At 31.2% G+C, this 12,923-nt stretch overlaps 1 protein-coding gene across 1 annotated transcript in view; it reads left to right on the top strand.

Moving 5' to 3' along the window:
* Positions 1–12,923, top strand: part of LOC142348040 (uncharacterized) — a 38,060-nt gene that overhangs the window by 2,809 nt on the left and 22,328 nt on the right. Inside the window, exon 2 of the mRNA XM_075399206.1 lies at positions 810–1,399. Within this exon, the coding sequence (XP_075255321.1) occupies positions 810–1,399 (590 nt within the window). The remainder of the gene's footprint in view (positions 1–809; positions 1,400–12,923) is intronic.

Raw genomic sequence — 12,923 nt, 5'->3', positions numbered from 1 at the left:
CACATGTACACACTGTGTTTTGCCGTATTTGAAAAATGGACTGTCAATGTTCAACAATTTTGGTAGTAGCTGAGCTATTATCAGACCAGATTTTGCAGGAAAAAACAACTAGAAGTCTTTGACTAGCAACTTTACAAGAAAACTTTACGATTTAACAGTAAACATTACGAATTTACAATTACAAATTACTAAGCTTTGATACATAATAATGAAACTTTGGAAACAATGACTTTTTATTCAAAATCAAAAATAATTAGAAGAATAATTTGTCAAAGTTGACTGGAAATTCGTTTCATATTTTGAAAGGAATGCCAACAAACAGGCCATTTTTTACAAAAGCCGTACAAATTTGTACTGTTTTGCCTGTAAAATGAACGCAATAAACAATTAATTTTTTTCCCGAGGAGAGTACATTTGGAGAGCTTTTCTATCAAAAAAATTATGTTTGTTCTGCAGCAGTTACAAAAAGTATTTTTAGCAGTTCATTAGCAGTTCTGGTTGTTCCATTGGACATGCTGATTTTTAATGCAAAACATTTCCGATATAAGTGATAATAAAGATGGTTTAAAACACTCTCTTACGTTTTCATTAGATAAAGATTTGCTGGAACAATAATTCATAATGCATGTGTTTTTTCAGTTACTTCGTTGTTTTTTGTTTTTCCGTGTGACCAGAGAAAAATAACTCACTTTTTAGTTTGAGTAGTTTATTGATACTGAAGAAAAACTTCTAGTTGAACCAAGAGGCATTGAAAATTGAGCTTATTCTTACTTAGTTAGGGGTAAAATTAAGAGCGTAAAATTTTATAGTAACATTGTGGGAGTTGGAAAGATCAGGAACTGCAGATGTGTCACTTCTGGAGACTACGCATAACAATGTTGACACTGAGTCATGGTTGTTCGAACTGGATCAGAGTGGCTCACATAACCCAGTCCTTCCGCTAAATGAAGACAGTTTCTGCAAGAGTTTCCCAACTGTGTTGGGCGATTTTTTTAACCCACGCACGGATGGTGCTTGCTCGGATCCTGTTCAGCTTGGGAACAATGTCTTCAAAATATTTGACCTTGAGTTCAACAAAGTTTGTATATGTAATGATGGCTATGTTGTGCTTGATTGCAAAAATGCATCTGCAATTTCAATCACTCCATCAGACTTCTATAATTTGACCGAGTACATAATTGCGCCTGCACTTATTCAGTACAAATTTGGTTCCACTAATCGGCAGAAACGAGATGTCGATGACAGTGAAGTCATATACCGCCGGATGTCGGACAGTGATTTGTTCGCTGTTAAATTTAAGCTGCAAGACCCCGATTTTGATGCTACTTTTGGATACATTGCAACATGGCACCATTTGGGTGATCGACCGAATGATAATGTTACTACCAACACTTTTCAGGTAAATACTATTGTTAGAGCACTCGAAAAATCTCTTCATTGCGTGGATACTGCAGTGGTGGTTTTTTCACAAAAAAATAATACTTCACATTAAATTCAAATTCAGGTTATTGCTACCCGAAAAGTCCTGTTTGGCGGCTCAAAAACAATTTTATTCCACCATTTTAGCAATTTTCTAGAGATATATCTGAACCGTGTTCTAGAGAACTAGCTTTGTGACTTTTTTATAAAAATTAATTTAAAGTGAACTTCATGTGGTACGCTATTGGTGTAAAATTGATCGCTAGCGACGCTGTAAATTAAAATGATAACCCAATTTTTTCTACAAAAATTTTAAATTCTGAAAGCAAACTTACTTCATATCAACGTATTTTGCAACTAACATTTTTAGTTGAAGACACGAAGGGCACAAGTTTAATTTTCAGTTTTGTTCTAAAAAAAACAAATAACTTGGAGAGAAATCTATCGGCATTAATCTGTTGTTATTAATTTGATCAAACATCATGATATTGACTCCCTCGACAAAGCGGCGAAATTATTATCAACTTTATTGATACAACTACAAAGTCAATTTTTTGTTCTTATTATAACCAAACCTGAAAATAATGTGAATTTTTGTAATTACTGCAGTTCAAATAACTAAATACAGATTGTATGAAAAATAATAATGTTAATTGGTTCCCTATGCAATCAATATCGAAACAAAAATTTCAATCGCGATGACTCATAGTGTTGTTTTCTGTTCTCGTAAAATCTCATGTTTTTGAATACCGCGAATATCAGAGCTCACCTTAGCAGTCAATTTTAGAAGCACGCTTATCAAGTTTAGGCGAATGAATGAGTTAAACGTAACATTTTCATATCAGCTCCCACGGTCCCGTGAAGCAAGAACATGGTCCCAAAGCACGACAAATAAAACTGGTGTTACATTTGAAATTATGTAACTTTTTGTCACACCCTAATTTGTCTCACATAGATTTTATGATAGATGATAGTTCTGGTAAACGTAACAATTGTTTAAAAAAATTGTATATTTCGGGTTCTTTGTCTGATTTTTATCGATAAAAACAACATCAAAACTTTGATAAAAAACATTGTTGTTGATCTTAATAAGTGCTGACTTGAGTATCAACACATTGAAAACAAATTTGCATAACTATAACTCCAAGAGTGCTTAATTAACAGAACGAAAGTATGGTTCATCAGCCAGATTTGCTCCACAGTGAAGTCATATACCGCCGGATGTCTGACAGTGATTTGTTCGCTGTTAAATTAAAATTCAATTCCAAAAACAAATGTGGAATTATTACAAAATATCAAAGAATCATCAATCAAAACGACAAAGCTTTCCAAAAAAGGATAAACAATCAAATATATGTCAATAGTTCCAACAAAGCGGTGAAATCTGTTCCTAATGAAAAAATTGCCGGTTTTAAATAAAAATACAGATATCTAATGTTTAGATAATCAAAGCAACATATTTTTTTGTGAGCTAACTTTTACATTTTACTGAGAATTGTTGTAACGGTGGAAAATTTCGTTATTGAGTTAGGAAAACAAACAACAGAACATTGATCAAAGTTTTTTTCCGAAAAACTCTTTAGCAAACTCACCAATCAAAAAATAGTAATAAAGGAAATTCAAAATCAGTTGGTATGATGGCATAGGTACTAGTCTTGAACCTGCGTTTGGTCTTTGCTTTATTCGTCTGCCCCACTAATATTTTTTAAAAATAAATGCTAATTCAAGAGCTTTTTTCCGAGTTAACTGAAGGGAAGCAAAGTTAGACCTTATAACAAATCGGGAATTCAAATGAAGCAAAGAGGTACAAGCTCGTACGTAATCTGAATTCCCTCAGCAAAGTTTTTGAAGCAATCATAGGTGACGCTTTTAGAAAAATGAATTTTTGAAATTGTATATTTGTGTGCTATTGGTTCAGAATTCGTCGGTAGCATTTCTGTAAATCAAAATGATAACCCAATTTGATTTACCTAAAAATTTTCTAAATTTCGAAAAAAAACTTATTTCTTATCAACGCATTCTTAAATCAAATCTCACAATCCCATGAAGCTTGAGCCTGGTCCCCAGAGCGTGGCAAAAAAACTGGTGATGCAATTGAAAAATGTAACTACTTTGCTAAATCAAATTTTGTCTCACATAGATATTATGCTAGATGATTTTTCGGATAAAATTAACTATTAGTTAAAATGTACTATATATTTTTTGTTTTCTTGTCAGTTTTTCATTGATAAAAACAACATCAAAAAATTGAGGAAAAACAATATCGCTGATTTTAATAGGAGCTCACTTAGGATCAACACACTAAAAACAAATATTGCGCAATTATAATTTCAAGAGCACTTAATTAACAGAACAACAGAACTAACTAAAAAGCTTCAATTCTAAAAATTAGTGTTGAGTTAATAAAAAACGTCAAAGAGTCATCCAGCAAAAAACAGAACTGAAACAAAGCAATCAAAACTCTTCCTAATAAAAAAACGCGTGTTTTGAAATAATTGATCTCCTGTTCTGCAAATCAAAGTCAAAGCCACATAGATTCTTTATCAGATAGCTTTCACTTTTTTAATTAAGCGTTGGTACAACTATGGCAAAAATTTTTACTGAGTAGGGAAACCAAACAACGGAAACGGTCTCGAAATGTGTTTTCACCCGGAAAAACTCAATAGGAAATCACCCACCAAAACTAAGTAACAAAGAAAAATCAAATTCAGTTGGTATGATGGCATAGAAAATAAGGCCTTGAAGAAGTGTCTGCCTTTGTTTTTAGACCTCCCCCGCTTTTATATTTTTTGATAATTGCTTATTTAAAGGTTTTTGTAAGAGTTAATTGAAAGAAAGCAGAGTTAGACTACTTTGCATTCGGGCAAAAAAAATAAAGCAAATAATAAAAAGCGCATACGTAATCTAAATTCTATAAGCAAAATTTTCGAAGCAATTATATATGACAGTTTTAGAAAAAAAATATTTAAAAATTACTATACTGGTGTGCTATTGGTGCAAAATTCGTTGATTGAAAGAATGATTCTATAGCCAGATTTGCTCCACTAAAAAAAGTGCAATTCCAAAAAACGTGTTGAACTAATACAAAACATCAAAGAAACCAGCGATAATGACAAAGCTTTCCAAAAACAAGATAAACAATCAATTATTTTTCAAAACATTCAGCTACGTTCTGGCCAATAACAATGGGAAAAACCATTCCTAACAAAAAATTTGCTTGTTTTAATTAAAAATGAGGAGAGCTTATGTTTTGCAAATCAGAGCAATATAGATTTTTTTGTCAGATAACTGTTGTTTTTTACTGAGTATTGTTATAACTGTGACAAAAATTTTAATGAGTTAGGAAAACAAACAACAGAACCATGCTCAAAGAGCTTTTTTCCTGGAAAATTCTACAGGAAATCACCTATCAAAATGTATTAAAAAACTCAAACTCAGTTGGTATGATGGCAAATGTACTGAAGTCCTGAATATGCGCTTGCTTTTTGTCTAAATCGTCTGCCCCACTAATATTTTTTAATAAATGCTAACTCAAGAGCTATTTTGCGAGTTAACTGAAGGGAAGCAAAGTTAAACTTTTTAACAAACCGGGCATTCAAATGAAGTATATAAGTACAAGCGCCTACGTAATCTGAAATCCCTCAGCAAAGTTTTTGAAGCAATCATAAGTGACGCTTTAAGAAATATCATTTTTAAAAACTATATCTTTGTGTGATATTGGTGCAGAATGCGTTGCTTTAAATCAAAATGATAGACCGATTTTATTTTCCTAAAAAATTTCAAATTTCCAAAACAAATTTATTGCTTATCAACGCATTTTTATATCAACTCCCACGATCCCATGAAGCATGACACTGGTCCCCTAAGCACGGCAAATAAATCTGATGATACCATTGAAAAATTGTAACTATTTTGGCAAAACCAATGTTTGTCTCACATAGATATTATGTAGCATGATCGTTCTGGTAAAATTAGCTGTTAGTTAGGATATATGATATGCTTTGGTTTCTTTTTCAGCTTTTTCATTGACAAAAACAAAATTTAAAGAGAAAAATAAGGGAAAAAACAATGTTGCTTATTTTAATAGGTGCTGACTTTAGTTTCAAAACACTAAAATTGAATATTGCGCAAATATAATTCCAAGAGCACTTAATTAACCGAACGAAAGAATTATTCAATTGCCACATTTGCCCCACTAAAAAGATCAATTCTAAAAAAAAACGTTGAGTTAATATAAAATGTCAATGAGCTAACCAACGAAAATGACAAATATTTCCATAAACAAGATAAACCATCAAATATTTGTCGATACATTCAGCTACGTTCTGGCCTAAAACAAAGCAGAAAAAACTGTTCCTTATAAAAAACTGCTTGTTTTAATTAAAAATACGGAGATCTCTTGTTTTGCAAATCAAAGCGGCCTAGATTTTTTTGTCAGATAACTGTTGTTTTTTACTGAGCATTGTTATAACTGTGAAAAACGTTTTAATGAGCTAGGAAAACAAACAACAGAACCATGCTCAAAGATTCTTTTCCGTATAAATTTTAAAGGAAATCTCCAATCAAAAATTAGTGCAAAAATACAAATTGAGTTGGTATGATGACATAGGTAATAAATTCTTGAAGATGCGCTTGCTTTTTGTTGAGATCGTCCAACCCACTAATAATTTTTAATAAATGCAAATTCAAGAGCTATTTTCCGAGTTAACTGGTGGCAAGCAAAGTTAGACTTTTCAACAAATCGGGCATTCAAATGAAGCAAATAAATACAAGCGCGTTCGTAATCTGATTTCCCTCAGCAAAGTTTTTGAAGCACTCATAAGTGACGCTTTTATTATAATTAATTTTCAAAATTTTACATTCGTGTGCTATTGGTGCAGAATTTGTCGTTGCGTTGCTGTAAATCAAAACGATAACCAAATTTGTTTTCCTAAGTTTTTAAACTTCGAAAACAAATTTTTTTCTTATCAACTAATTTTTAAATCGCCTCCCACGATCATTCAAAGCACGACACTGGTCCCCAAAGCACGGCAAATAAATCTGATGATACGATTGAAAAATTGTAACTATTTTGCCAAATTCAATGTTTGTCTCACTTAGATATTATGAAGCATGATGGTTCTGGTAAAATTAACTATTTATAAGATATATGATATGCTTTGACTACTTTGTCAGCTTTTTCATTGATCAAATTAACATTTAAGGAGAAAACATTGGTAAAAAACAATGTTGCTAATTTTACTAGGTGCTGATTTCAGGATCAAATCACTAAAAACAAATATTGCACAATTACAACTCCAAGAACACTTAATTAACAAAACGAAGGAATGGTTCTTTAGTCAGATTTATTCTCAACGAAAATTAACCTGTATTAAATAAAAGTCCAATTATCTCGTTATCTGCAAATCAAAGCAACATAGCTTTTTTCAGATATTTCTTACTTATTTTATAAGTAATGATATAAAAGTGGCAAAAATTTTTATGGACCTCCCCCACATAAATATTTTTCAATAATTGCTCAATTAAAGGTTTTTGTAAGAGGTAATTGAAAGAAAGCAGAGTAAGGCTACTTTGCAAATCGGGCACCAAAATTAAGCAAATAATAAAAAGCGGATACGTAATCTGAATTCCATAAGCAATTTTTTTTAATCATTATTATATGACAGTTTTAGGAAACAAAAATATAAAAATACTATACTAGTGTCCTATTGGTGCAAAATTTGTCGAACGAAAGAATGGCTCTATAGCCAGATTTGCTCCACTAAAAACTGCCTTTCCAAAAATAAGTGTAGAAAAAATACAAAATTTCAAAGACAAGACAAACAATCAAATATTTGTCAAAGCATTTAGCTACGTTCTGGCCAGTAACAGAGGGGAAAAACCTGTTCCTAAAAAATTGCTTGTTTTTATATCGACTCCCAGGATCCCATGAAGCATGACCCTGGTCCCCAAAGCAATACAAATTAAATTGGTGATGCAACTGAAAAAAAATTGCAACTATTTTGTCAAACCAACAATCGTCTCACTTTGAGGTATTGTTAGATGATGGTTCTGGTAAAACTAACAATTAGTTAAAAAAATATGGTCTATTTTGGCTGCTTTGTCATCTTTTTCATTGAGAAAATAACATTAAAAAACAACATTGATAAAAAAATATTGTTGCTGATTTTAATATGTGCTGATATTAGTATCAAGACACTAAAGCATAAATTGCACAAATATAACACCAAGAACATTTATTTAACAGAACGAAAGAATTGTTCTTTAGCCAAATTTGTCACAATAAAAAAGTTCAATTTCAAAAAGAAGAGTTTAGTTGATACAAAATGTCAAGAAACCACCCAGCATAAAAACAAATCTTTTCAAAAATTAATTAACAATCCAACATATGTCATTAGATACAGCAACGTTCTGGCTAGAAACAAGCAGTCAGAACTCATCCTCATACAAAACTGCTTGTTTTATGTTAAATGATCTCATATTCTGCAAATAAAAGCAACATAGGTTTTTGTCGGATAACTTTTACTTTTTACTAAGTATTGGTAAAACTGTGGAAAACTACTGAGTAGGGAAAACATGCAACAGAAACAGTCGCAATTTTTTTATTCCGAAAAACTCCAGAAGAAGTCACCAATTAAAAATTAGTACAAATAAAATTCAAAACCAGTCGGATAGGTATGTGTAATAAAGTCTTGAAGAAGTGTTCGCTTTATAATTTTTTTAATTTTTTTTGTAAATCATACTTGAAAGTTTTTATTCGAGGTATTTGAAGGAAAACAAAGTCAGATCATTTTGCAAATTGAGCAACAAAGTGAAGTAAATTTTTACAAGCGCATACGTAATCTGAGTTCCCTATGCAAATTTTTTGAAGCATCCACATGTGACTTGTCTTAGAAAATCTAGTTGAAAAATATATATTGGGTATGCTATTGTTGTAAAACTGATCGCTCTCAAAATTTTAACCCAATCCAGAGTTGGGTCCACTTTTGGTTTAATTTATATCGATGGCTTTCCGCCAGTTTGGTAAAAAAAATTGAAAAAATTTTTTTGATGAGACAATAATCTGTACACATCCAATCAAAAGTATTCAAGACTTCAAATCAAATGTAAGGTCATCAAGAAACCGATGCTCGTAAAATGTTTGTACTTTATATACACAAAAATGCAAGCTAATATATTTTTTCAATAAAAAACAACAATAATAAAAATTTCCAGATTTGATTTTCAACATACAATCTGGGAACTTCAGGGAACTTATTGTACTCTAATCTAAGACATGTGGTGAAATTTGTTGTATGTTTAACAAAATACAATATACACTCAGCACATATACAACCGCTATTGTTATCCAATTCTTATGAAAAAAAAATTGATTCAGCGTTGAATATATTTGTTCAGTAATGCTAGTAAAACAGAACATGAAAAATTCATATGTGACAGAAAAAATTTCGTCGTTTATTTTTTCATTGAAATAAAGATTTATTGAAAATCTTTTAATTCAGAACGTTCTGCTCTCAATTTACTTTACTCAACTTTTACTTTTTACTAAGTATTGGTAAAACTGTGGAAAACTACTGAGTAGGGAAAACATGCAACAGAAACAGTCGCAATTTTTTTATTCCGAAAAACTCCAGAAGAAGTCACCAATTAAAAATTAGTACAAATAAAATTCAAAACCAGTCGGATAGGTATGTGTAATAAAGTCTTGAAGAAGTGTTCGCTTTATAATTTTTTTAATTTTTTTTGTAAATCATACTTGAAAGTTTTTATTCGAGGTATTTGAAGGAAAACAAAGTCAGATCATTGTGCAAATTGAGCAACAAAGTGAAGTAAATATTTACAAGCGCATACGTAATCTGAGTTCCCTATGCAAATTTTTTGAAGCATCCACATGTGACTTGTCTTAGAAAATCTAGTTGAAAAATATATATTGGGTATGCTATTGTTGTAAAACTGATCGCTCTCAAAATTTTAACCCAATCAGTTTTTCTGCACAAAGTTTAATTTCTGAAAATAAATCAGTTCACATCGATTCGTCATTTTGCAGTTAACATTTTTAGCAGAAGTCATGAAGGGCTCGAATTTAATTTTCGCATCTGTTCTTGAATTAAAAAAAGCTTGCAAAAAAAAGTGTATCGGAATATTACTGTTATTATTGAATTGATCAAACATCTTGGTTTTGGCTCACACGACAAAGCGGACCAATTGCTGTCAACTTTAATGTAAAAATTGCAAAAACAAATTTTTGTTCTCATTCTCAGTAACCAAAACTGTAATTAAGGTGGATTTTTAGTTTTCACTGCAACTCTGATCAACATTTCAATTTGAAAAAATCAATAATGTTAATTATGTGATCGATAACGCAACAAAATTTCAAAGTCGCTGGCTCATAATCTTGTTTTTTTTGTTCTTGTAAAATCTTATGTTTTTGAATACTCTACATATCAGAGATCACTTTAACAGTCAGTTTTAGAAGCATGCTTATAAAAGCTAAGCGAATCTTTTTGACACAAGTAACAATTTTATCAGGTCTCATGGTCCCCTGAAGGAACAATGTAAAATTTTGTCTCATCATAACTTGTCTCACATAGATATTATGTTGGGTCTCTTAAAAATAACAATTATTTAAAATATGTGGTTTATTTTGGGTACAATCCAACATATGTCTAAAGATCCAGCTATGTTTCGTCAGCTTTTCATTGATAAAAACAACAGTAAATAACAACACTGATAAAAAACAAAACAAACGTAATCTGTGCTGATCTGAATATCAACACAATGAACACAAAAACATCACAAAATTAACTCTAGGTACACTTAATTAAAAGAACGAAAAGTTCAATCCCAAAAATAAATGTTGAGTTAATACAAAATGTCAAAGAGCCGTCCGGCAAAAAAACATAAAACAAAGCGTTGCAAAAATGGGTAAACAATCCAACCTATGTCAAAAGATCCAGCTACGTTCTGACTAGAAACAAAGCGATCAAAACTATTCCTAAAAATTGCGAATTTTGAGTAGAAAATCCGAAGATCTCATGTTGTGCAAATCAATGCAACATAAATTTATTTTGTCAGATAACTTTTTTAACAAGTTTTGATACAACTCCGGCAAAAATTTTTATTTAATTAGAAAAACAAACAACAGAAACAGGCTGAAAGAGTATTTTTCCGGAAAAACTCTTTTGTAAAGCACCACTCAAAAATTGGTTTAAAAAATCAGATTCAGTTGGTATGGCAGCATAAGTAACAAAGTCTGGAAGTCAGGAAGTCCTTAATTGTAACTCTCTCACTGCTTATATTTTTTGGAAAAAGCCAATTTGAACGGCTTTGTCCGAATTAATTGAAAAGAATCAATGTTAGACCAGTTTGCAAATCGGGCATTTAAATGAAATAAATAGTTACACGCGCATGCGTAATCTGATTTCCTCCAGCAAATTTTTGCAGCAATCATATGTATTTGGATAATGTTATTATTTCTGAGAAAATACAAAAATTTTGGCAATGGAAATATTTAATTAAGTGCAAACAGATCAGGTATTTATGCTCTTCTGAACTTTTTTAAAAACGCCCAAGAGAACCTAGATGAGAAAATTTCAGCGCCAGCCATTTCAGTATTTTGAAAAAGCATATTAAATAATAAATTGTGCCCAATTGCTGCTAAAGCACGAGTTGTGCCCTTTTTTGAAACATTTTTGACATCAACTGAAATTTTTTCTGAGAACAGACAGAAATGTTTATGTCAAATCTGCTTGATTCAATATGAAAAAAAGTTGACTGCATCGTCCCTAAACATCAGAGTTGGGTCCACTTTTGGTTTAATTTATATCGATGGCTTTCCGCCAGTTTGGTAAAAAAAAATTGAAAATTTTTTTTTTGATGAGACAATAATCTGTACACATCCAATCAAAAGTATTCAAGACTTCAAATCAAATGTAAGGTCATCAAGAAACCGATTCTCGTAAAATGTTTGTAATTTATATACACAAAAATGCAAGCTAATATATTTTTTCAATAAAAAACAACAATAATAAAAATTTCCAGATTTGATTTTCAACATACAATCTGGGAACTTCAGGGAACTTATTGTACTCTAATCTAAGACATGTGGTGAAATTTGTTGTATGTTTAACAAAATACAATATACACTCAGCACATATACAACCGCTATTGTTATCCAATTCTTATGAAAAAAAAAATTGATTCAGCGTTGAATATATTTGTTCAGTAATGCTAGTAAAACAGAACTTGAAAAATTCATATGTGACAGAAAAAATTTCGTCGTTTATTTTTTCATTGAAATAAAGATTTATTGAAAATTTTTTAATTCAGAACGTTCTGCTCTCAATTTTGGAATGTTCATTGTTAAATTGTTCAAAGAATGTTATTGAAAATATCAGAAGTTCATCACCTTTTATTTTTTTAAATAAAAAATTAGTGCGCAAAACAAAAACTAGAAGGATTGTGAACAACATTCGGGTCGGGTGTTGCTGGACAAACTTATTGAAGTTTCCTACAATAACAGGAAATAATATAGCCTTTAACTTTGCAAAGTTGATTCAATTAATTTCAATAAACTTCAATTCAATGTCAAGCTTTTAATTGAAATCTTTTTTGACTTATTTTAAAACTAATTAGGTATTCAATAACACAAATTAAATTGAATTTTTTTTCGATCCAAACCAGTTCTCTCAGTTTTGGCATTCGTTAAGCATTGTTCTCTGGGACCCTTTTACAAATTGAACTACTCGTGAGGATTGTCCTCTCCAGGCAACTGATATTTTTACAAATACAGTTGTATCTGGTAATTGAATTCAAATTGAACTGAAGAGGTGCATGTTTCAATCAGCTGCTAATAACTTTTGGAATCGTGCTTATCAGAATTGAAATTTGAAAAAAAAATCCGTTTGTTTCTGAGAGTTTCGGTAGAATTTTTCAAAACGCTACAATTATAATGCGCTTTGAAAGTGTCGATGAAACGCTCTCGACACTCATTATCATTTTATTCCTAAAAAGAAACCTTAAGCTGAAAAAAGTGATGCATTAGTTTTTTTTTAATATTCAGTATCAATTTCAATTGAGAATAAACTTGGTTGTCTTTAAGTTTGGTTTTCCGTAGAAGTGCAGTAAATAATGGTGAAGTTAGTACGTAGATGCATGAAAAAAACTGTAATCAGCGAAAGTCATAGACTCCAACATTTGGACAGCGGAAAGAAGCACCATTATTAACAAATGTTGCCAACGATAGTTATGATTAGCTTTCCTTCACATCCTTCACAAATAAAGTTACCTTGCGCACTTTGCTAGTCAGTAAGAAAAAGTTGTAAGTTGCTCCTTTTGGAGAATCACTTTTGTTAACCCAAAATTAGGAGAACCTCAAATTCTATAGGTTTACGAAATGACGGAAATTTGTGAACTGACCAAAGTTGAACAAGCGGATGATGAAGCTTTCCGTTCTCAGTTTAACAGAGTATTGAATCTTGCGTTCTTTCGTCTAGCCGATCTCT

This window comes from Convolutriloba macropyga, chromosome 10, assembly GCF_964194025.1.
Source record: "Convolutriloba macropyga chromosome 10, txConMacr16.3, whole genome shotgun sequence".
In the NCBI taxonomy this organism is placed as follows: domain Eukaryota; kingdom Metazoa; phylum Xenacoelomorpha; order Acoela; family Convolutidae; genus Convolutriloba; species Convolutriloba macropyga.
This window is presented reverse-complemented; position numbering and strand designations above follow the sequence as displayed.